The 24,607-nt window shown below is 40.9% G+C and overlaps 2 protein-coding genes across 4 annotated transcripts in view; one reads left to right on the top strand and one right to left on the bottom strand.

Annotated features, from left to right (window-relative positions):
* The window catches only part of GLUD1 (glutamate dehydrogenase 1), a 39,357-nt gene extending 31,081 nt beyond the window's left edge, over positions 1 to 8,276 (bottom strand). Inside the window, exon 1 of the mRNA XM_005699318.3 lies at positions 7,531 to 8,276. Within this exon, the coding sequence (XP_005699375.2) occupies positions 7,531 to 7,984 (454 nt within the window). The 5' untranslated portion in view covers positions 7,985 to 8,276. The remainder of the gene's footprint in view (positions 1 to 7,530) is intronic.
* Positions 8,336 to 24,607, top strand: part of FAM35A (family with sequence similarity 35 member A) — a 103,636-nt gene continuing 87,364 nt past the window's right edge. For 2 of the 3 annotated variants that reach the window (XM_018042573.1, XM_018042570.1), the window contains exons 1-2: positions 8,368 to 8,387; positions 9,413 to 9,468. The gene's annotated coding sequence lies outside the window, so the exon portion shown is untranslated. Of the gene's footprint in view, positions 8,388 to 9,412; positions 9,469 to 24,607 lie in introns of all 3 variants that reach the window. The other variant, XM_018042572.1, reaches the window with a different exon arrangement.

Below are 24,607 nucleotides of genomic sequence, written 5' to 3'. Positions count from 1 at the left end.
AAACCATACACAGCACGAAATGTTTCTCAGCCTTTTAACTTAATTCCCAAAGATTTTCCTTACTACCTTCAAGAGCCTAAGATTGGTGTACAGTAAGTTTTTCTAGAAGGAAAAAAATCGAAAGCAAAAACTGGCTACGTTGCTATGGTGATAAAGAAAACACACCAGCTGATTACGCTGAAAAAAATGCAGTGAAAACCATTGCCGAGTAGCTTGAATTTTTCTTCCTTTTCCTAGCTGACTCAAAATCACAACATACAAAAAGCTCTTAGCGACTGAGGAAGCTTTGTTTTTTTATGATGAATCATTAACTAAATAATACATTCATGTAAATTCAAATGGTTTTAAACGTCACTTGAACCTGGATCTTTTAACAGGGTTTGATTTATGGATTAGAAACTCGATTCCCATCTGTATTTTGTCTTTTCAGAAACTATACTCAATAACCAAGAGTTCTGCCACAAAAATAGAAACCTATAAAGGCAAAGGACTTACAACTCTTACTAAAGTTCATGCACTACCACACTTGCCATTTACTCATTAGAACCTATTTTCTCAATAATATAATCCCCTAATTCGCAATGAAAGAACATAACTTAATTTAAAATGAGGAGAGAAGGCAAAGAAGCAGTGAGAAACCAGTACCTACCCAGCAGCAAGTAATGGCCATATAAAATACTCAAAGTCTCACAAAAATTCCTTCAGCCTCAGGAAGGAGTATTTAGTTCAGGAGCTAAGGACTGCTTTTGAAAGTGTCCATGTAAGAAGGCAGCGAACACTTCACAGTTTTAACCTATTATCAAAATTTTTATTTTAAGCACTTTGGAGAGATAAATCTAAGCCTTCTGGAAGTGAATGTCTAACAGATGCTGAAAAAAATGGAATGGAAAATGTATTTCTTTCCATTGAAATTTCAAAATTATATAACATATATGCCTGTCTTCATCAAAATTCAAATACGGAAAAGCAGATGTCTCCTGATTACCACTTATGACCTCATTCTCTAGGGGTGAATATTCTTAGCAACTTAAATGTATATGTATCCTTCCAAGTCATTTCCCTGCATTTATGTACATACATATCTATAGAACATATAGCTCTGTTTTATGCTTAAGTATTTAACTTACTGCCCAACGGATGGAGGAAAGAATATGCATTAAGGGGGGGAGGGAAGATTCTGTTAATTTTTGTTTTATTGATTCCTTACTCTGATAATAATACTAACCTTAGTCACACCTTCATACCAAATAGGTCTTGGGAATGATGCTACTAAGACTTGTGAATATACAGTAGGTAACGTTTAGTAAAAGACAGTTTGTTATAAAAAGGTTCAAAGAGGTAAAGGCTCACATTTTCAGATATCTAGTTTCATATCTATTATTTACAAGTCTAGGAGATATCTGAGAGGGATCTTAAGAGAGGAAGAGAATTATGGGGATATTGGAGGCAAGGCAGGGACAGGTGCCAGAGAGACTATACTTTGCAAGGATAAAGCTGAGAAAAATACACGCCTGTGTTTTTTCCTAAGGACCATTTTACACCAGATTTCCTTTATTTTCAAGGTCCAATCCTCTTTCCTCGTAACACTTCTTTCCCTAATACCAGTTTTTCTATCAGTGTCTCAGAGGAGAAAACCAAGTTATCTTTGACTCTCCATTCCATGCACCCTACCTGCAGGGGAATCCTGAAGCTATCAAGGAGCCAATAATTGGTTCATCAGAACAAAAGGTGCTCTTAGTCACCCAGGAAATTCTAAGGGCTTTAGGAACTCTGTATAGGATGCTCCTGCCATCCCCCATAACTCTGGAAATTACAAGGATTTCAGGGGCTGTGTTAGCAACTAGAGTCGAAGGCCAAATATTGACACAATGGGCACGCTCAGAACCCCTATCACCCAGGAAATTACATGGGTTTTAAAAGTTCTGTATTAGTAATCAAATGAATATTTATGCTATAAAACCCTATTTTTCACTATTGACAAACACAGTCTGTCCTCACGGCCCCAACACACACAGTCCTGCCTCCTGCTAGACCTATGGTCACCTCCTCTTTGACATCTCTTTATCTGAAATGACCTTTTTCCAATCTAAGTCCTATCCAGCTTTACCTACCTCTAGACAGTTTTTCTCTGGCATCTTCCTTGAACTCCTACTGCAGCAACATATTATTCAGAGTGCTTTCAACTGTGTCACTAGAATCCGCCTGCAATGCAGGAGACCAGGGTTCCATCCCTGGGTTGGGAAGATCCCTTGGAGAAGGGAATGGCTAACCACTCCAGAATTCTTGCCTGGAGAATTCCATGCACAGAGGAGCCTGGTGGACTACTGTCCATGGGGCTGCAGAGTCGGACACGACTGAGCAGCTAACGCTTTTTAGGAAAGGAAAATCAGCCTTTATAATTTTCATTTGTGTCATCTTTCACATTTTCAACTAGCCAAGAAGCAATTTAGCAAAAGTAGAGGGTCTGAGAGACTTTCACCAGGAACAGTCAAGAGAAGTAATAGTGATTCACGATCAAGTTTGCTTAGCTTATAGAAGAGACACCCAGAAGAAAGCTATTTTAAAAATTACTGACTAGTAACAAATTTTGATTAACTCTTACATGATTCAACTTTTAACTTTTTACATGAATAAACCCAGACAGTAAAGACTCAGAAGGTGGGTGCCGGAATCATATGGCTAGAACCTGAACTGAAGCCTACTACTTACTGCCGTGAACCCCCGCCCCCCCCCCCCAAAGAAGACATTCTTTCACCTTGGTATCTGCATTGGAAATCTGGGTCAACAGTGCATTCATGAGGTGGTTTTGAGGAATCAAAGCAGTGATGTATGAAACGCTCTTAGTGAAATGAATGGTGTAAGACTCAACAAATGTTATCTAGCCCCTTGTTTTGCCAGCTGACCTTTGTGAAAGCAGACTCTCCCAGGTACAGTTGCCTTTTGAAAGGTAATCAGAAATATTCTGAGCAGCCCTCTCCCAGACTGTCTTCTTGCCCTTCAGAAAACCTTTCCTGCCTTTATTAGTAGTATTAACACTTCAGTTTTGATAGTGTGTACTGCAATCTGCATTAATTTCTGCCTCTGGAAAGGCGAAAACATTGATTCATCTGGATAGCTAGGTCAGTTTTAGATAACAGTTGTGGTCTGAAGACTCTTCACGGTTATCTTGTAGGAAAGGACTGGGAATAGAGCTGCTTCATTTTATAACTTTCACAAATATTCACAAAAATTATTCACAATTACTCACAAATGTTCACAAATTATTAGAACATTTGTATTTTAACAGGGATTTGTAGGGTGGAGCAGTTATGGGCCCATTTATGAATCAACATGCTTCATTAAAGTGCTATTTAAAGGTTTTCCCCTTCATTATTTATAACAATCAAATTATTATGCAAAATAATCAGAAAAAAAAAAGTCTCATGTCAGAGACTACATAGCCTAGGAATTTTCAACATCCAGAAGTTGATATTTTAGGCTTTATTCCTCAGTTATCTTTAACATAACTGGAAAAGAAACAATTTTATTAAGCAATCTAAATTATCACCAACAGCACTAAAGCCAATTTCTTCCCACTATATAAGTTATAAAGTCTAAGTAATTCTCTACACGTAGCAATTTACATGTCAGTTTTACTGGAGTTTGATACATACTATTGATGTTTGTCCTCAAATTTTTGATGCCCCAATTCCTGCAACGTGTCCTTTGCATAATAAGTAAGTAGTAAGTGTTTGTCTTTCTGCATATAGGGTTTTTACTGCCAAAGCAAACTAGCCAGAGGAATTCACACCAAGCGACAGGAAGACGGAAGGACAATCAGGTCTCTTGTATAGGTCTCCATTATCAGGGCTTTTCATTCCCTAGTATTTCTGGGGAAAGCATCTGGCTCCATGAAATAAAAAAGACTCTTACAACAGCAACACCAATTCATATTTCACTAAACAATATTAAAAAGAACAACAGGGCTACTACCACAGGGCTAAGGGCTAGAGAGTAGAAGACATATAAGCTACCTGTGCTCTAAATGACCTTTCAGACTGAGTTAAACGTATAGATACAGACTCACTCTAACAATACTACACAGTGTGAATGTATTCAAACTTACCTATGTTTTGACCATTGTCAATTCAGCCTAAGAGAAATAAATCTGAAACTTTTTTTTTTTTTTTCAGTGTAAGCAGAGGAAGTCTCATTTTGAAACAGTATCAGTACTTTCTACAGTTTTCCCCAAAGTACTACTATCTACCACAAAATCAGATCCCAAAGGCTGAAGGGGGCTTCAATACTGTATTAACTCCAACCCTTATCGGGCTTCCCTGCCCCACCCCCTACATTCAGCTGCCCAAAGACAACAACAAAGACCATCTACCTCCTACTGTTTCTTTTTTGCATTTTGGTTCTTAAAAAGTAAGTCAATGGGTTAATGTACACTTTTTTTGGGTGTGGACATTTGCAGCTAAATAAGACAATGTATCAGAATTACATCAGCTTTATTTAAATGATAATTTTAGAAAGTTCTGAGAGGAAAAGTCAGTCACAGGAATTTGGACTCAACATTTTTAGCCTGAGGACTGAAAGGGAGTGGGGGATGGGAGGACTGGAGAGGAGAGAAAGCAAATTGACTCTTGCATCGATGAACTGCTCTCATCAATCTCTCTGCTTCTCTCCAATGAGTTAAATGATTTTTCTCCTAAAAAGGTACATTAATCTCAGGTAGAACCATAGCCAATACAGCACAGAGGGTTTATTCTGACAAAGTTAATAGGAATAATCACTGATAATGTTTTCAGCACGTTTGAAAGAGTCTTCTCAAAGCAAATTACACAAGATTAATCTTTGCTGAAAATATCTCAGGCCTCTCTTGAAACTTTCTGTCAGAGCATGAAGCACACTCTTTTGCAAATCCTTAACAGATGCGAACCTACTGGCTTCCTTTAAATGTGGTATGTGGGAAAAGAGAAGCATAAAAACATTTGTATTATTAAATATTTACTTGGTACACATTAGCCACCCTGTTCTTAAAACCACCTGTTTCCCTTACAGAGATTATAAATTAGATTGCTGTTTTGTTTCAACCTTAAGAATTTTATGTTGGAAAACTCAGGTGCAAGGTTGCTCTTGAAGAAAGATTAGAAAGCTGAGGATTGGAGAGAACGATGATGAAGAGCAGACAAGGGTCCTCCCCAACTCAAACAAGCTGGTTGAGAAAGCACTTGAGTGAAGATGGGGAGAGAAGCGTGCTTAGGAGGGTAAATTCACATGGCTAATCCAAAGCATTTAAAAAGTCTCAATCACCTAAGACATGTTGTATTTCTAAAAATAGTTAATAACTTCCTGTAGTATTCAATTAGAAGCGAAAAAGAAAAACCCAGTGAAAATAAGTCCTTCTTGGCATATACATTCTCTGCAATAAGATGGGGATGATAAATGGGTAGGAAGATTCCAGAGTGTCATGAAAGCAAAGTATGGATGTCTACAGTACCTCTGTTTTGCAGATCATCTATTTAGTATCCTGTTCATTATCTTAAGCAATCTAAAATATGTTGAAGAGCCTTCATAGCTACATAATCCTTCCCAATCCCGCTCCCTCTGTCTTCCTTAAGATAATATACTCATCAGTTTATACACGCTGATTTTCTTTTGTATTATCTTGCAATGTTTGCTACTACTTATTAGGTGCAATCCAGTTTCTGTTTATATGCTGGGATTTAGCAGTGCTTTCAGGAGCAAACCTTCTTGTAAACAAGATAAATAGAACAGAGAATTGTATCTTAACATTCCAGTTACTAGAATCTAGTAGAAACAAGCGCTACAGTACCAGTGCTTTCTATAGCTGATGCGATTTATTCATGTTTTGCTATTAAAAACTACGGCAAGATGAAGAGGACTAACAAACCAGGGCAAACTTCAGTTGCTTTCGTGAGTTTGTGGAGCTGTGACTCATCATAGGAGGACATGGCATAAAGAAACAGAATATAAAGAACTTCAAAGAAACGGACTCAGATCCTGCAGGAAAACAAATATACTGGCTTAGCTGCGTCTCTCTTAAGCAACTGGAAAATAACGTCAACAAGGCACATAAATGTGATGTCCACTCTTCAGAAGCAACTACAGTTTAATATTCGCTAACTTGGCCTCTTCTAACATCTTTGCTTCTCTAGGGAGCCGGAATGTGAATTGCTGGTTTTGAGAATAAGGGAGTGGACAGAAAGAAGGCAGGCGATGTAGATGGAGAGAGTGTGTTTTATATAGCATTGGGGCTGCAATGGGAAATCAGAGATCAAAGAAGTTCAAAAGTTGGTTTTAAAAGAGGAAATTGAGAGCTAGAGGATAATTAAGCTCTAAAGGTTAAGTCCTAGAAGTGGGTGGGGTCAATGCAAATTTAGCAAGAAGTAAAAGTAAATCATTAAGCAGTCTGAAGCAACCTTTGTTCCTGGGCTAAGAATGCCAGCAGAGCGCAGACTTTCCTCCTAGAGAGGTTTCTAAAAATCATCCTTAGAAGTCAGCTGGTATTAACAGAACACTGGACCTGATTTACTGAGACAAAGGGTCCAGCCCAACATCCTCTGTGCTTATTAGGCAATCCCCAGCTGGATTCTACCTCCCCGAGTTCTTTATTCTACACATTTTTTTAGTAGAAAAAAGTGGTTTTGCCACTGCTAAGCACGATTAAAAATGCACTGTGCGATTTTAAGGAGTAAAAAAGAGAGGGGAGCCTGTTTTTTTTTTTTTTTTGCTCAAAAAAAGCAATCTGACTGCAGAAGCCAAATCTACAGACATTCAAGAACTACTACAAACCTGGTGACTATCAAATTCTAGCCGATTCAACCCCTTTCTTCAAGTACTTTCCCCCCTCAAACTCAAATGTGGTGCTAGCCTGGACCAGTACACACCCCCACAGCTACTTCATTCCATTGGCTGGCAGGCGGTCTTGCAGTCTACACCCTTCAGATCTACCCTCGGTGTTTGTCTGATGTTACACTGTTCATGTATGACCATTTCGTGTGTGTGCGCAAAGCTGCCCCAGGAGGAAAATAATTTAAAAGATCGACTATAATTAATAAATTCATTTAGTTAGTAAAACTGTAGATTTCGATTCATGTTATGTTCCTGTACCATCTGTCACTACTGTGAAAGAGTGAAAAAATCCGAGAACAATTATTTCATGCTTTGCATTCGCTTGAGTCATAGAAGATCACAAAATCTTGCAGAGGCAGACAGATGGGGCTGTCATTTTCTTTTCTACAAGTGCTCTTCGTCAAGACCCACACTGTTTGTCACAGTGCCTAGGATCAAAAGAGCAATGTAGTGTCTTCTGCATACAGCATCAAGCTCGCGGGGGGAGGACCAACTACGGGGTGGTGATGGAGCAGAAAATTCTCTATCCATCGGAGCCTGACACGGCTGAGGCCGGGACTTGGGGGAACGGGGACAGCGTGCGAGGGCGACGGTACCAGCCCGGGCTGGGCTGCGCGGTGAACCCCCGAGGCTGCAGGCCAGGCGGGGCGGGGCAGGACACAAGGGGCTCACCTCCCTTGCAGGGCGTGCGATGCTGGCTGTGCTGGGCCCGGTAGCCCTCGATGACTTCCCAGGAGCCGTCGTCGCGCCGGATGGGGAAGGACAGGCTCAGCACATGGTTGCAGGGCTTGATGATCCGCAGGATGCCGCGCACCCGGTTCCGCTTCTGCTCCTCGGTCTCCCGGGTCTTGAGGTCCTCCACCAGCTTGTCCTCCACGATGCTGGCACCGCGGTCAAAGAAGCCCTCCACCATCTTGAAGAAGTTGGGGTCGTCCTCGCGGTCGGCCGCCGCCTCGCTGTAGTGTCGCCGAGCGGGTGGCACGGGCCCTGGCTGCGGGGCGGCGACGGCTGCGGCAGCCTGCCCGCGGGCCCGGCCCAGCAGCACGGCCGAGTCGGCAGCCGCGGAGCCCAGGGCGGCGGGCCCGACGCGGGACAGCAGCAGCGCTTCACCCAGGCACCGGTACATGGCGGCGGGACGGAGGCCACGGAGGAGAGGCGCGCTCACAGGCCCGGAGACGGACGGAGGGAGGAAGGGCCCGGCGCGGGCTGCCCTTTTAAGCCAGAGCTTCCTGCCTTCCTGGCTATCCCCTCCCCTCCGGCGCTAGCCGCCTAACGGGGAGGACGGACTCTGGGTGCCACGGGCCAATGTCGCCTGTGAATGGCAGGGCTGGGGGCGCGCACCGCCCAGGGAGCCGGGCCTCCGCCTCCGCCGCGGCCTCGCCCGGCCTCCCCGGCGGCGGCGTGAGCCGGCGGGGACGCTCGGGGGCGCGCAGTCGCGGTCGGGCCGGACGCGCATGCTCGCAGGGCGGGGGGCGGGGCGAGGGCTCCCGCACGGGGCTGGGATCTGCGGGGAAGAGCTGGAGCCGCAGGTCTGTGCGCAGCCCGGGCCTCTCCCGGGGAGGGGTTTTGACTGGGGGAGGGGGGGCCCTCCGTGGAAGAGGCCTGCCCGCCTCGTGGGGGCGCTAAGAGTCTGGTCCCAAGCCCGCGGGCGGCCTGGCGGTGGGCCCAGGGTGGGTGAGTCATGGGTGTCCCTCCTTTCCGCCCGCGCGCCCTCGGGCGGGGCGGCCATCCTGTCACCCCTGCGCCTGTCTTCGGGTGGCAGGGAGAAGCACCGTTTGGAGGTCGGGCTAAGAGCTTGTCTTTATCCGCTGGGACTGAGACGCACCTTGGTCTTTGGAGTTGGAGTTTTGAAGTGTCTTGCAAGACATGGAAGGGAGAAGGCTTGGGAGCTGGGGACCCCCTTGTCTATTGGCTTTCACCGCTTTAAGTTTTCAATTTTGTCCCATTCAACCGCTGCGTGAGGTTGAGATAGTTATGTGAATCATTGTTGTTGTATCTTTCTGAAATTTACTGTTTCCGCATTTCAGAGATACGTTCTCGAAATAGTTAAAAAACAACACTATAGAACTGCAATAATACTCCAGGATATTCTTTCTCAGTAGTAAATGTACTAATAGTCCAGAATAGAATTTGTAAAGGTTAAAAGACATCAGGGTTTAATTATGTACTTACACAAACTTGATGAGAAATGCTAGTTAATAGACTTCTATGGGTACAGTTAGATGCTTGTAAAAGTCTGATGACTCAGTTTTTAAGACAAGCTATCAAAGGCCACATTACCAACTTAAGTGGTTCCAGTGTAGGTTGGTGATTTTAAAATAGTACCTTTTTGACCTGCAAAACGACTTTGCCTCCTGACGTTCACTTTATTCATCTGTTAGCATATGGAAGAGAATGTTTTAATTCTTACAATTTTCTGTGAAGTATAAGGTGACAACCTAGATCAATTAAATTACTTTCATCTATTCAGTGTATTGTCAAAAAAAGGTGAAGCTTATGTTTTATCTTATTTGCTAGACAGTAATAGTCATTTATATTTGTATTGTGTTTTCAGTGGTAACTGTTCTCTGGACAGAATCCTGAATTTGTCTTGTTGGTCAAAGGATTAAGGTATCAAGTTTCCTTTTCACTGGATAGTGTTATTGTATATTGCAAAAACAACAACAACCAAAAACCTTAAAAAGTATTAGAATAAAATGATTAGAATCAATAAACATGGAAATTCAGTTTAAATTCTTAGGTATGGTTTGAAGAAAGTGTTTTAAAAGCTTAGTTTTATTGCACTTCTTTATCTCCTTCTTGATAACGCCTTCAGAAAAATAAATGTTTAACTTTTCTTCTTCCAAGTTTTGTTCACCTGAATTCAAGAAGTTATTAATAGAGAGGCAATGGAAGGAGTGAGGAAATTTAACTGAGTGTGCTGTGTGTCGATGTCTTATGAAATATCTCTAAAAGAACCTCCTAAAGTAGATTTTTAAATTTTTAGAATCTTTGTTATGTTTTTAAATTATGTACAAGTTGTAAAACAAATTCAAACGGTAAAGATAGATTTTTTTAAAAAAGAGTGAAGTCAAACACTACTCCTCTCCTCACCTTCCCATTTAGTAAGTAGTTGGAATGCTTCTTTTCATACTGAAGTAGGTATTATAATTTTAATACGAGGCTGAACTGAGGCTTGCAGAGACCAAGTAAATAGCTGATCACCTAGATGATAAATAGCAGACTAAAATTCAAACTGTGTATCTGACTCCAAGTTCTGCCGTTTCTAGTATTCCAAGAAATATTTCAATTATGTGTTGTATTTAGTTTAAAATTATTTACTGTGATGTAAATCTAGTAAGTTTCAGCTTTACACTGATGATTGCCTTTATAAAATATACAGATATTTTGCAGATTAAAGCTTAATTATTGATTATAATTTTCAGTTCAAAGGAAGACTTAAATTTAAGTTGAAAGGAATTTTGGTCATTTGATAACATTCAATAAAGACAGTTTGTTTTCTGCCTTTAAGGTTTATGCATTTTCCTTAGCTGTTTCAAAATTCCAGGCCTTTTCTCTTTGATTCATAGCATGCTTTTGTGCTTTCAAGTGCTTTAAAAATTATTTTAGAAGAATTATTTTAGGATTTAGAAAGACATAGCATATAAATACAGGAACAACAGGGTTGTTTTTAAAAATAATTTAATTAGAAAAGGTAATATATACTGTCTGTCTTAGATTTGTCTATTCTGGACATTTTGTTTAAATGGAATCATGCAGTCAATATGTGGTCCTTTGTGACTGGCTTCTTTCACTTCATGTATGTTTTAAAGATTCATACCTATTGTAGCATGTATCAATATTTCATTTTTTTAATGGTTGGATAGTATTCATTGTATGGCTATAGCCCTCTTTCACATATATTCAGTTCAGTTCAGTTGCTCAGTTGTGTCCAACTTTTTGTGACCCCATGGACTGCAGCATGCCAGGCTTCCCTGTCCATCACCAACTCCCGGAGTTTTCTCAAACTCATGTCCATTGAGTCAGTGATGCCATCCAACCGTCTTAGTCTCTGTCGTCCCCTTCTCCTCCCGCCTTCAGTCTTTCCCAGCATCAGGGTCTTTTCAAATGAATCAGCTCTTCGCATCAGGTGGCCAAAGTATTGGAGTGTCAGCTTCAGCAGCTGTCCTTCCAACGAGTATCCTGGACTGATTTCCTTTAGGATGGACTGGTTTGATCTCCTTAAAGTCCAACGGACTCTCAAGAGTCTTCTCCAACACCAGAGTTCAAAAGCATCAATTCTTCAGCACTCAGCTTTCTTTATAGTCCAACTCTCACATCCATACATGTCTACTGGAAAAACCATAGCTTTGACTAGGCAGACCTTTGTTGGCAAGATAATGTGTCTGCTTTTTAATATGCTGTCTAGGTTGGTCATAGGTTGTCTTCCAAGGAGTATGCATCTTTTAATTTCCTGGCTGCGGTCACCATCTGCAGTGATTTTGGAGCCCCCCAAAATAAAGTCAGCCACTGTTTCCATTTTCGTATATATATGTGTGTGTGTGTATATATATATATGTGTGTGTGTGTGTATATATATATATCTTCTTAAAAATTTTATTTGGCTGTGCCAGGTCTCGGTTGTGGCACATGGGATCTTTGATTTTTGTTGTACCATGTGGAATCCTTCAGTTTTGGCATATGGGATCTTTAGTTGCAGCATGTAGGATCTAGTTCCCTGACCAAGGATTGAGCCCTGGTCCCCTGCCTTGGTAGTACAGAGGCTTAGCCACTGGACCATCAAAAAGTTCTATGGCCCTCTTTTTTAAATCTATTAATCTGTGACAGACGTTTGGTTATTTCCACTTTTTGGCTATTGTAACACTACGATAAAGTTCTTGTAGACGCTTTTGTGTGGACAGATACTTTCAATTCTTTTGGGTACACACCTGTTAGAGTTGAATTGCTGAATTATAGGGTAACTCTCTGTTTAACCTTTTGGAAAGTTGCCTAGCTGTTCTTCACAGCAGCTGGACCATTTTAATTCCTATCAGTGGAGGATTCCAACTTCTTTTTATTCTCCCAAACACCTGTTATTATCTGGTTTATCATTTTGATTTTGATTTGCATTTCCTTGATGGCTAATGATGTTAAGCATCTTTTAATGTACTTATTGACAGTTTATGTATGTATGTATTTTATATATTAATTAATTTTTATTGGAGGATAATTACTTTACAATATTGTGATGGTTTTTGCCATACATCAACATGTATTGGCCATTGGTATACATGTGTTTCCCTGCCATCATGAACCCCCGCCTCCCTCCCCACCCTATCCTTCTGGGTTGTCCCAGAGCACTGGCTTTGGGTGCCCTGCTTCATGCATAGAATTTGCACTGGTCATCTATTTTACATATGGTAATGTGCATGTTTCAATGCTATTCTCTTAAATCGTCCCACCCTCGCCTTCTCCCACTGAGTCCGAAAGTCTGTTCTTTACATCTGTGTCTCCTTAGCTACTCTGCAGGTAAGATGGTTGGTACTGTCTTTCTAAATTCCATAAATATGCATTAATATACAGTATTTGTCTTTATTTTTCTGACTTACTTCACTGTGTATAATAGGCTGCAGGTTCATCCGCTTCATTAGAACTGACTCAGATGCATTTCTTTTTATAGCTGAGTAATGTTCCATTGCTTCCTTATCCGTTCATCTAGCAATGGAAGTCTAGGTTGCTTTCATGTCCTAGCTATTGTAAATAGTGCTGCAATGAACGTTGCGGTTCATATGTCTATTTCAGTTCTGGTTTCCTTGGAGTGTATGCCCAGCAGTGGGATTGTTGGGGTCATATGGCATTTCTGACAATTTGTATGTATTTTTAAAGAGAGATGTATAGTCACATCCTTTTTCCACTTTTCAGTTGGATTGTCTTTTTATTGTTGACTTGTAAGAGTTTGGAGTTTTTTAAAATTTGCTCTTGGCTGTTCTGGGTCTTGGTTGTTGCACAGGCTTTTCTCTGATGGCGGCAAGTGGGGCGCCACTCTGTGGCAGTGGTGTGTGGGCTCATTACAGGGGCCTCTCTTGGTGCAGAGCACGGACTGTAGGGTGTGTGGGCTTCAATAATTGTGGCACATGAGCTCCGTAGGTGCCGCTCGAGGGCTGTAGAGGGCTGGCTCAGTAGTTCCGGCGCACTGAGTTCTGGCTCATTAGTTGTGGTGCGTGGACTCAGTTGCTCTGCGGCATGTGGGATCTTCCTGGATATAGAACCCGCATCTCTTGCGCTGACAGGTGAACTCTCTACCACTGAGCCACCAAGGAAGCCCCTTTGTAAGAGTGATTTATTTTCGCTTTGTTTTCTTTTGAGAGCTCTTACGTATTTTACAGGCAAATCCTTTATCACATATATGATCTGAAAGTGTTTACTTCCATTCTGGGGCTTGTCTTTTCTCTTTGTTGATGCTGTCCTTTTAAAGGTTTTAAGTTTGATGAAGTGCAGCTTACAAATGCTTTCTTTTGTGGCTTGTGCTTTTGGTGTCATGTCTAACAAATGATTGTCTAATCGAAAGTCAGGAAGATTTGCACCTGTGTTCTAAAAGTTTTATACTTTTAGTTTTTACATTTTGAGTTGATTTCTGTACAAAAAGTGAGGAAGGAATCCAGTTTCATTCTTTCGCATGTGGATAACAAATTGTCCCAGCACTATTTGTTCAACAAAAGACTGTTTTTTTCCTCCATTGAATTGTCTTTGAATTCTATTGAAATCAACTGACCTAAACGTCAAGATTTATTTCTTCATTCTTTATTTCTTTTCCACTCGGCCATATGTCTATCCCTATGCTGGTACCACATGCAGCTTTGTAGTAAGTTTTGAAATCAGGAAGTGTGATTTCGTTCCAACTTTGTTCTTTTTCAAGATTGTTTGGTTCTTCTTAGTGTCTTGAATTTTCATATGAATTTTAGGATCAGGTGGTCTATTTCTGCAAAGAAGCCAGCTAGAATTTTGACTGGCTTAATGTTGAATGTGTAGCTCAACTTGAAGAGTGGTGCCATTTTAATCAGAACATGAATATGTCTTTTAATTTATTTGAGTCTTTTGAAGTTTCTCTCATTCATGTTTTGTCTTTTCAGAACATCTAAGTTTTGCGCTTCTTTTCTTTATTTGTTGATAAATATTTTACTCTTTTTGATGCTATTATAACTGGAATTGTTTTCTTAACTCCATTTTCAGATTATCTATTGCAAGTATACAGAAATACAGTTGAATATTATATATTGACCTTTTTAAAAAAATACTCATTTATATATTTATTTGGCTGCCTTGGGTCTTAGTTACAGCATGCAGGGTCTTTAGTTTCAGCATGTGAGGTCTAATTCCTCACCAGCAATCCAACCTGGGTCCCTAGCATTGGGAGTGCTGAGACTTAGGCACTGGATCACCAGGAAAGTCCCTATATTGATCTTTTATCAATATAGGTCTCATTTATTGACTGAACTCATTTATTAGTTCTGATAATTATCTTAGTGAGTTCATTAGGATTTTCTGTGTACAAGATCGTGTCATCTGCAGATACAGATAGGTTTGTTTCTTCCTTTCCAATCTGGATGTGCTTTCCTTTATTGCCTGATTGCCCCTTACTTTTTTTTTCAAATGTTGTATAGTATTTCATTGTATGAATGTGCCATAATTATTTTTAACTAGTCTCTCACTGATGGTCATGTAGGTTCTTTCCAGTTTCTTGAAGTAACAGCAGTGCTGCGGTGAATGACCTATTACATAGAATATCGGTTTCCAAACTCTTCATCTCAGGTCTTCTTTAGTGTCTTAAGTATGAGTAGTGAATTTGAACTGAGAAAGAATTTAGTAGTCACCATAATTTTACTTACAGAGTTGTTTAGTTCATATTTGACAAAAATCATTGTCCTATTTGGATATTAAAAATGATAACATAAAACCAGCTGACATAAAAAATCAAATTTAATTTTTTAACAAGGGCTTTTAAAAAAAAATCTTTTTTTTTTTTAATCAGGTCCCCATGTTACTGAGTTTTATAGGGTTTAGTTCACAAGTGCTTGTCAGTACCTCATTATTCACCCAGATGAGTGTAGCGGAGAGAAGAGTATACCCCATAAAGGAAAGATCATTAGCATAGGTCTGAAGATAGGTCGAAATCAGATTGATTATATTCTTTGCAGCCAAAGATGGAGAAACTTTATACAGTCAGCAAAAACAAGGCCGGGAGCTGACTGTGGCTCAGATCATAAACTCCTTACTGCAAAATTCAGATTGAAATTGAAGAAAGTAGGGAAAACCACTAGACCATTCAGGTATGACCTGAATCAAATCCCTTATGATTATACAGTGGAAATGAGAAATAGATTCAAGGGATTAGATCTGATAGACAGCACCTGAAGAACTATGGACGGAGGTTTGTGACATTGTACAGGAGGCAGTGATCAAGACCATCCGCAAGAAAAAGAAATGCAGGGGAGGGGGGTTCAGGATGGGGGACACATGTACACCCGTGGCGGATTCATGTTGATGTATGGCAAAACCAATACAATAAAAAAAAAAAAAAAAGAAATGCAAAAGGCAAAACGGCTGTCTGAGGAGGCCTTACAGAATAGCCGAGGAGAGAGAAGATGCAAAAGCAAAGGAGAGAAGGAAAGACATGCCCATCTGAATGCAGAGCTCCACAGAGCAGCAAGGGGAGATAAGAAAGCCTTCCTCAGCGATCAGTGCAAAGAAACAGAGGAAGAGAACAGGATGGGAAAGACTAGAGAGCTCTTTAAGAAAATTAGAGATACCAAGGGGACGTTTCATGCAAAGATGGGCACAATAAAGGACAGAAATGAATGGACCTAACAGAAGCAGAAGATACTAAGAAGAGGTGGCAAGAATACACAGAAGAATTATACAAAAATGATCTTCATGACCCAGATAACCACGATGGTGTGATCACTGGCCTAGAGCCAGACTTCCTGGAATGCAAAGTCAAGTTGGCCTTAGGAAGCATCACTACGAACAAAGCTAGTGGAGATCTTGGAATTCCAGTTGAGCTATTTCAAATCGTAAAAGATGATGCTGTGAAAGTGTTGCACTCGATATGCCAGCAAATTTGGAAAACTCAGCAGTGGCCACAGCACTGGAAAAGGTCAGTTTTCATCCCAATTCCAAAGAAAGGCAATGCCAAAGAATGCTCAAACTACCGCACAGTTGCACTCATCTCACATGCTAGTAAAGTAATGCTCAAAATTCTCCAAGCCAGGCTTCAGTGGTACATGAACTGTGAACTTCCAGATTTTTTAGCTGGTTTTAGAAAAGGCAGAGGAACCAGAGATCAAATTGCCAACATCCGCTGGATCATGGAAAAGCAAGAGAGTTCTAAAATAATATCTACTTCTGCCTTATTGACTATGTCAAAGCCTTTGACTATGTAGATCACAGCAAACTGTGGAAAATTCTGAAAGAGATGGGAATACTAGACCACCTGACCTGCCTCCTGAGAAATCTGTATGCAGGTCAAGAAGCAACAGTTAGAACTGGACATGGAACAACAGACTGGTTCCAAATTGGGAAAGGAATACTTTCCCAAGGCTGTATATTGTCACCCTGCTTATTTAACTTATATGCAGAGTACATCATGAGAAATGCTGGGCCAAATGAAGCACAAGCTGGAATCAAGATTGCTGGGAGAAATATCAATAACCTCAGATATGCAGATGATAGCCACCCTTATGGCAGAAAGCAAAGAAGTAAAGAGCCTCTTGATGAAAGTGAAAGTGGAGAGTGAAAAAGTTGGTTTAAAGCTCAACATTCAGAAAACTAAGATCATGTCATCTGGTCCCATCACTTCATGGAAAATTGATGAGGAGACAATGGAAACAGTGAGAGACTATTTTTGAGGGGGCTCCAAAATCACTGCAGATGGTGACTGCAGCCATGAAATTAAAAGATGCTTGTTCCTTGGAAGAAAAGTTATGAACAACCTAGACAGCATATTAAAAAGCAGAGACATTACTTGGCCAGCAAATGTCTGTCTAGTCAAACCTATGGTTTTTCCAGTAGTCATGTATGGATGTGAGAGTTAGACTATAAAGAAAGCTGAGTGCTGAAGAATTGATGCTTTTGAACTGTGGTGTTGGAGAAGACTCTTGAGAGTCCCTTGGACTACAAGGGGATCCAACTAGTCAATCCTAAAGGAAATTGGTCCTGAATATTCATTGGAAGGACTGCTGCTGAAGCTGAAACTCCAATACTTTGGCTACCTGATGGGAAGAACTGACTCACTGGAAAAGCCCCTGATGCTGGGAAAGATTGAAGGTGAGAGGAGAAGGGGGCGACAAAGGATAAGATGATTGGATGGCATCACCAACTCTGTAGACATGACTTTGAGCAGTAATCTCTGGGAGTTGGTGATGTACAGGGAAGCCTGGCGTGCTGCAGTCCCTGGGGTCACAAAGAGTCACACACAAGTGAGCAACTGAACTGAACTGATCAGTAATTTTGGTGCATCTGAAATTGTTTTTCAAGTCTTTGTGTCATAGTTTTCAGAATAATTTTTTCTAGTATTTGCTTTTATGCTTCTGACTGATATTCAGAAAGGGGTAATGTTTTTTTCTCCCCTACTGTGTTTGTGTAATAAACAGAAAAATAGTAACAGAAAGTATATCAAAGAGAAGGACCTGAAATTTTCAGAATTTATAGTCTTTTTATTTCTAAAAACCTTTTTTTTCCCCCTTAATAAATAAAATGTCAGTTATATCTGTTTGGCTAGTTTGGCTAAGGTTTCATTTTACTGCATCACTGAATAATATTCAGCAAAGGTTTTCTCAAGTCTTGCTTAAGGATTCTTTCCCTGTTATGAGTAAACATGAATATCATGGTAGTATCTTTATCCCTTTAAGCATAGCATGCAAGAAACAATTTTTAAGAGCGCTCTTAAAAATTAACTGTAAGCCAGGATTTTGAGCTCACATGTGTGTAATTCATCATGTCTCTGTCTCTTTTTTTAAATTGACACTTCTTTTTGTTTGTTTTCTATATAGGTAAAAAAGATAGTATGTTCAATTATTTATTATTCAAGGTGCCTCACCATTCAGCTCCACTTATTTATCTATGTAGATGACATGTTAACGCAAATCTTTATTTTGTCTTTAGCATTTTCTTTCTAGAAATTTTAGATCAGTTTTGATTTCAATATGAAATTGTTTTCAATAGTAAGAAAGTGTAAGCTAAAAATTGCAACATGTCTCTGATGCTATTGAAAGCAATCATAACTGAAAAACAGGCTGGAGGCGAAAAGTACCTTCCCGTTGACCGTGACGCAGAGTTACAGGGCAAGCATAGGCTTTATTTTGAAGCGTGTGAAAGTGGTAGCTGCTCAGCTGGGTCCGACTCTGTGACTCCATGAGTATATGTATATTATACTGAGTGTGCCCCTTAGTCAAAGGCAGAAAAGAAAAATGAATGAAGCAGTAGGGAGTAAGGTGTCTGAGACACTGGTAATGTAAACAGGTAAGTTAAGCAGTCTCTGGAGAAGAACCGGGAACCACTTTCTTGACATAACAGAAGCCACTTTGTGATCTCTGTCTGGTTACAATGCTTGCCCATGAAAGAAGTCTGGCAGTAATTATGACCTTAAGGAAAGTAGGGGAATACAGGACAGAGAAAAGACAGTTAAACAGTAGCGCAGTGATAAAGCAGAGTCCTAGCTCCTCCTCATGAGATGTACATAGGATAGCTTTGAGTTCTGCAGGAACTAAGGCCCCCATCCAGGTAGAGGATGGAATGATGCTGAGCCTCCTGACCTTAACCAGCCAAAGCCTGGACTCTGTTGATCTTTGCCCCAATTTGCTCCAATTTATTGTTGTTTTGGCCGCACCGCTCAGCTTGTGGGATCTTAGTTCACTCGACCAGGGATTGAACCTGTACCCTTGCAGTGAAAACAAGGGGTTTTAACCACTGGACCACCCTGAAACTCCTTGTCCCAATTTTATGCCAATTTCTCCTTTACTCAGGCCTGTTCACGAATATGCATGTACCCTTAGCTTAAAACTTCCCCACTTTTTGGACTTCGCTGGTGGTCCAGTGGATAAGACTCCCTGCCGCCTGGGTTTGATCCCTGGTCATGGAGATAGATGCCACAACTGAGAGTTCTCACAATGCAACTAAAGATTCAGCATACCTCACCTAAGACCTGGTGCAGCCAAATAAATAAATTATTCATTTCCCTTGTGGCTCAGCTGGTAAAGAATTCACCTATAATGTGGGAGACCTGGGTTTGATCCCTGGATAGGGAAGATCCCCTGGAGAAGGGAAAGGCTACCCACTCCAGTATTCTGGCCTAGAGAATTCCATGGACTGAATAGTCCTTGGGGTCTCAGAGTTGAACACGACTGAGTGACTTTCACACAAATAAATTAGAACAAAACAAAACCTCCCCACTTTTGCTGTTTGGGAAAAGACTACTTTGGGAAAGTTCCCAGGTGTCCTCCTTACTTGCTGCAAGTAATACAGAAGGATCTGGATGTATTACAAAGATCTCCTGATCTTTGGCTTGGCTGTGCCTATTTGAAATCATTTACCTCAGAATGGGGCTTGAACCCATGTGCTGAGACTCAAACCCAGCCAAAACCTAGTTTGAGACTTGAACCCATGAGGCCAGGACTGGAACCCAGCCAAAACCCAGTTTGGGACTCTAACCCATGATCTTTTAATTAGAATCACTCACCTTATGTCTGGACTTACTGAGACTGAGCTTCTTTGTGCCTCAGTGTAGGAGTTCAGTGAGAGACAAAGTGATAGACAAGAAGTAGATCTGTTCATATAGGATGCTTATAAGGGATGCAGGTGGGCAGGCAAGGGAACTCTGCCCTAAGGATTGAGTGGGCTACCCATTTTATAATGAAAAAAAGTGGGAGGGGAAAAGACCGCCTTCTTCAAGTAGACACAGATGCAGACGTAAGGCATACATCACTAGATCCTCCTTCATGCTTGGCAGGAAAGTGACTCTAGAATGGTGGTGATGTTTTTCTTCCACCTAATGGCCTGGGGCATGTCTTGTCGGTTTGTTTATAGTTTTGTGGTTGAGCAAGCCTGCTTCGTTGAATGATGTCCCAGTAGCTTTCTTGAGGTTTCCTTCTCCATCTATAGTCCCCTACTGGGACTTCTACAACTACCTGTATAACTATTCGATTCCATCCCTATCGTACTGGCTAGACACCCACCAAGAGGCCTATCCAGTTTTCGAGTAACAGTAATGACTGGAGTCAGCTAAGTAGCAGTAGTCTAAATGCCCAATCTTGATAGCTTGCAGTGAATAGATAACTTGCTTCCCTGGTGGCTCAGACGGTGAAGAATCCGCCTGCAATGCAGGAGACCCAGGTTTGAGCCCTGGGTTGGGAAGATGCCCTGGAGAAGGAAATGGCAAACCACTCCAGTATTCTTGCCTGGAGAATCCTAGGGACAGAGGAGTCCATGGGGTTGCAAAGAGTAGGACACGACCGAGCGACTAACACACACAAATGCCTGATCCTGATAACATGCAGTGAACAGATGGACTGGCCCGCAAGTGACACTATCCAGATAAAGGTGGCTTAAACTAAAGCCATAAACTAATAACTTACCAGACAAGAAGGTGGCGCTAGTGATAAAGAATCCACCTGCTAGTGCAGGAGACATTAAGAAGTGTGGGTTTGATCCCTAGGTTGGGAAGATCCCCTGGAGTAGGAAATGGCAACCTGCTCCAGTATTTTTGCCTGGAAAATTCCATGGACAGGCGCCTGCCTGGCTGTCTGTGGGGCTGCAGAGAGTCCTACACGACTGAGCAGCTGAGCACAAGAAGTCTGGATGCAAGGATATTCATTGTTGGTACAGGGCTTAGTTACCCAGTGATTTCTCAGTGTTATTTTTAGCAACGTGGTGATATCTTTCCTTAGGGTTGTGAGATTGCTGCAGTTTTCTAGGGGTCACATGCAGATGCCGCCAGGCGTTACCTAGGGCAGCAGTTTCCTCCTGTACCCCTCTCTCTCTCTTTTTTTTAAGCTGCACTGAATCTTCATCGTTTTGTAAGGGCTTTCTCTAGTTGTGGCAGGCTGGGACTACTCTCCTATGGTGGGTGGGCTTTTCGTTGCTGTGGCTTCTATTGCAGAGCATGTGCTCTGGACGTGCAAGCTGGAGTAGTTTTGGCACACAGGCTCAGTAGTTGTAGCCTGCAGGCCTCCAGAGCACTCTGGCTTCAGCAGTTGCAGCACACGGGCTGTGGAGCACAGGTTCAGTAGAGTTGTGGCGCATGGGCATAGTTTTCCCATGGATGTGGAATCTTTCCAGACCAGGGATCAAACCTGGGTCTCCTGCATCGGCAGATGGGTTCTTATCCAGTGTACCACCAGGGAAGTCCTACATATCTCTTTATTGGTGAAGAAAGCCTTTTCCAAAGGCCTGCCAGCCAGCTGCAGCTCTCTGAGGCCCCAGTAGATAGGATTATTAATTCATGCTCTTGCCGTAACAGAGGCTAGAAAGAGAACTTTCTGGCACTTTTAGCTTCTGAGGTATAGGCAGGCTGTGCCAGCAAGGGAGAAAGTTGTGGAAGGAAAGATTGTTAAATTGGTAGCCAACAGTTTTTGCCATATTTACCATTGAAAGTAACTAATGCTGTCTGTGTTATCTTATTGTAATAATATGTATTTTTAGAATACAAGTACAGTTTAAGATGGGTGAAACATTCCTTACACTGGGAACCGTCATGCTTATGGTTTCATGTTCTCTACACTGAGGGATCTGCAGGTTCCAGTACCTTTGGAACTAACTGTCACTGTGTTTTGTGTTCTCTGTATTGAGAAATTTGCAGAGCCTCGTTCCCTTTGACATCTTATATAACGATGATAGTTTTAATAGTATGTCTCCTGTTTTTTTGAAAAGCTTTTTACCATTGACAGCTTGTACAGCAATAACTCCACGCTGTGGGGTTTACTCTGTTGCTAGGACAGAAACCCATCCTTAACATCTGGGAAAAATCTTGAGAATTATAATGAAATATCAAATGCTCAGATGAAGCTGCTGTCAGCAACTTACTGTCCTTGGAGTAACACATAAGGCAAGTGGCTTAAATGAAAATAACTAGTGTGACCTTTATGTTGAAATCGGAAGTTCTTCTTATCTTTGTTTCAGGCGTGGAAATGACAGCCTCATCACAGTCACTGTTAGAGTACCATATGGTCAGAAGCACAGCCTGAGAGTGGGGTCAGTGTGTAAAGGTGTCCTTCAGGTTGTTTCGTCCTCCACAGGGTCTTAATCAACCATAGAATCTTCAGGATTGCATTCTTGTAGGGTCATGTCAATCAAAGAAACACAAAGGGGATTACATCTTCGATTCTGGAAGTTGATATCTGCCAGCCATCCCCAATGAAAATTCCAGTCGGCTATTTAAAAAGAAAGAAAAAAATGAAGTGTCAGTGAAAAGCTGCTAATATGCAAAGAACACGTATCTAGACTTCAAGAATGTAGGATATTTGTGATGAAAGGTTCAAGTTAAAGCAAATATTTATCCTTACCTTCGTGTGTTTTTTCTAGGTCAGGTAAAAATGAATTTATTTTGAATAATAATCTGGTATATTTTTACAAGTGTATTCTAATTAATTATAGACTTTGACTATCTTCTGTAATTTCATTTTTTTTTTTAGTCTCTTTAAAAAAATTCAATACAAACACCAGAAAAGTGAACTAAACTACCTTCAGGAAGCAATTACAATTGGCTTTATTTATTGGCTCCCTAAATTACTTCGAAAAAGTTTAAGTGGAAAAAGCTAAAAAAAAACCCAAGCCCTGAGAAGTTCCAAATCCTTGCCTCTTATGGTTTTAATTTATTTTAACATTTCCTTAGAGAAAACTGAAAAAGTGTACAAATGAGAATAACAAAAACCTATACATAAGTCCATAATACCTGTGCATTTTGAATTACAGGTGTTCCCCACTGACCCAGCTCTTGGTATCTGAACTCAGAAACAGGATAGATGGGATAGTAAGGGATGCTCAGATTTTATTCCTAACCTGATTGTATAGATTCATATTATTTCTAATGTAAATCCCAGTTTTTTATATTGGTTCTCAATATGGAAGATTTATATTTTTCTATTTTTTCTCTGTAGTTATCAGTGAAAGCCATAATAATTGGCCAAAAATCAATTAGAATTTTAAACAGTAGGATAAAACCTGGAAATTTTGAAATATGAAATAATAATTCCCAAAATATATATATATAGGATCATATAAGCAGTCCATAATATAATTAAGGTATGGATACATGTACAGCATCCCAAAATATATATATATAGGATCATATAAGCAGTCCATAATATAATTAAGGTATGGATACATGTACAGCATCCCTCACTTTTGGGAAGTTCGATTTACTCCACTTTTATGAAAGACCTACATTAGTACCCGTTTTTAATAACTGAAAGCAATCTGAAGAGGATTTTCACTTTTATGGAAAAAGGCAAAAAGCGAAAATAGCATTCAGCATTTGTGTTGAAGGGAGCCAGCTGTTATAGGGGTGGTCCACCACCAAACTCCTCCTCTGGTAACACGTTCAGCCATAGCTTTGAACTGTTCCTGTCTCGATTTATTTTGTGCATCCCTTAGCTAGCTGTCTCCTAAGGTAATTGCTTCTTCGATTTATGCTGTTTTGGCTGAAAGATTTCAGAGGAATGCTCTACTTCCATATAATAGGAGAACACTGCAATTGAAAACAAAAAAGACTAAGTATTTTCAATTTTTCCACTTTTGAGAATTGATTTTTATTTTGAATAATTTTGTTTATAATGATTTTTCTTTAGAAATAATTTTACAGTTACAGAAGAGTTGCAAAGATACTACAGAGAGTTCCCTTTACCCGTCTTTCCCTACTACCCACATCTTACATAGCCATGATACATTTATCAAAAGTAAGGAATTAATGTCAGTACAAGTATGTTTATTTTTGATTGTCATTTCAGTCAAATTATCATGTTAACTAACATGATTTTTGCCAAATTACCTGTAGCTGTTGTTGTTCAGGTGCTCAGTCATGTCTGACTCTTTGCGACCCCGTGGACTGCAGCATGCCAGGCTTCCCCGTCCTTCACTATCTCCTGGTGTTTCTCAAACTCATGTCCATAGAGCTGATGATGCCGTCTAAGTCTCTCATCTTCCATTGTTGCCTTCGCCTCATGCCGTCAGTCTTTCCTAAAATTAGGGTCTTTTCCAGTGAGTTGGCTCTTTGTATCATGTGGCCAAACTATTGGAGCTTCAGCTTCAGCACCAGTCCTTCCAATGAATATTCGGGGTTGATTTTCTTTAGGATCGACTTGGTTTAATCTCCTTGTAATCCAAGGGACATTCAAGAGTCTTCTCCAGCACCACAGTTTGAAAGCATCCATTCTTCGAAATGTTGTGAAAGTGAAATTGTTAATCACTCAATCGTGTCTGACGTTTTGTGACCCCAGGGACTGTAACCTGCCAGGCTCCTCTGTCCATGGAATTCTCTAGTCAGGAATGCTGGAGTGGGTAGCTGTTCCATTCTCCGGGGGATCTTCCTGACGCAGGGCCTGAACCTGAGTCTCCCGCACCATCTGAGCCACGAGGGGAACTCTTGGAATGCAGTACTTGGGTGCAGTCTTAAAAATGGTGGAATGATCTCAGTTCATTTCCAGGGCAAACCCAGAGCACCACAGTGTTCCAGGTCTGTGCCCCCACCACCAATGCCGAAGAAGCTGAAGTCGCACGGTTC

Source organism: Capra hircus, chromosome 28, assembly GCF_001704415.2.
Source record: "Capra hircus breed San Clemente chromosome 28, ASM170441v1, whole genome shotgun sequence".
Lineage (NCBI taxonomy): Eukaryota > Metazoa > Chordata > Mammalia > Artiodactyla > Bovidae > Capra > Capra hircus.
Note: the sequence above shows the minus strand (reverse complement) of the source record. Positions and strands in the feature narration are given on the sequence as shown.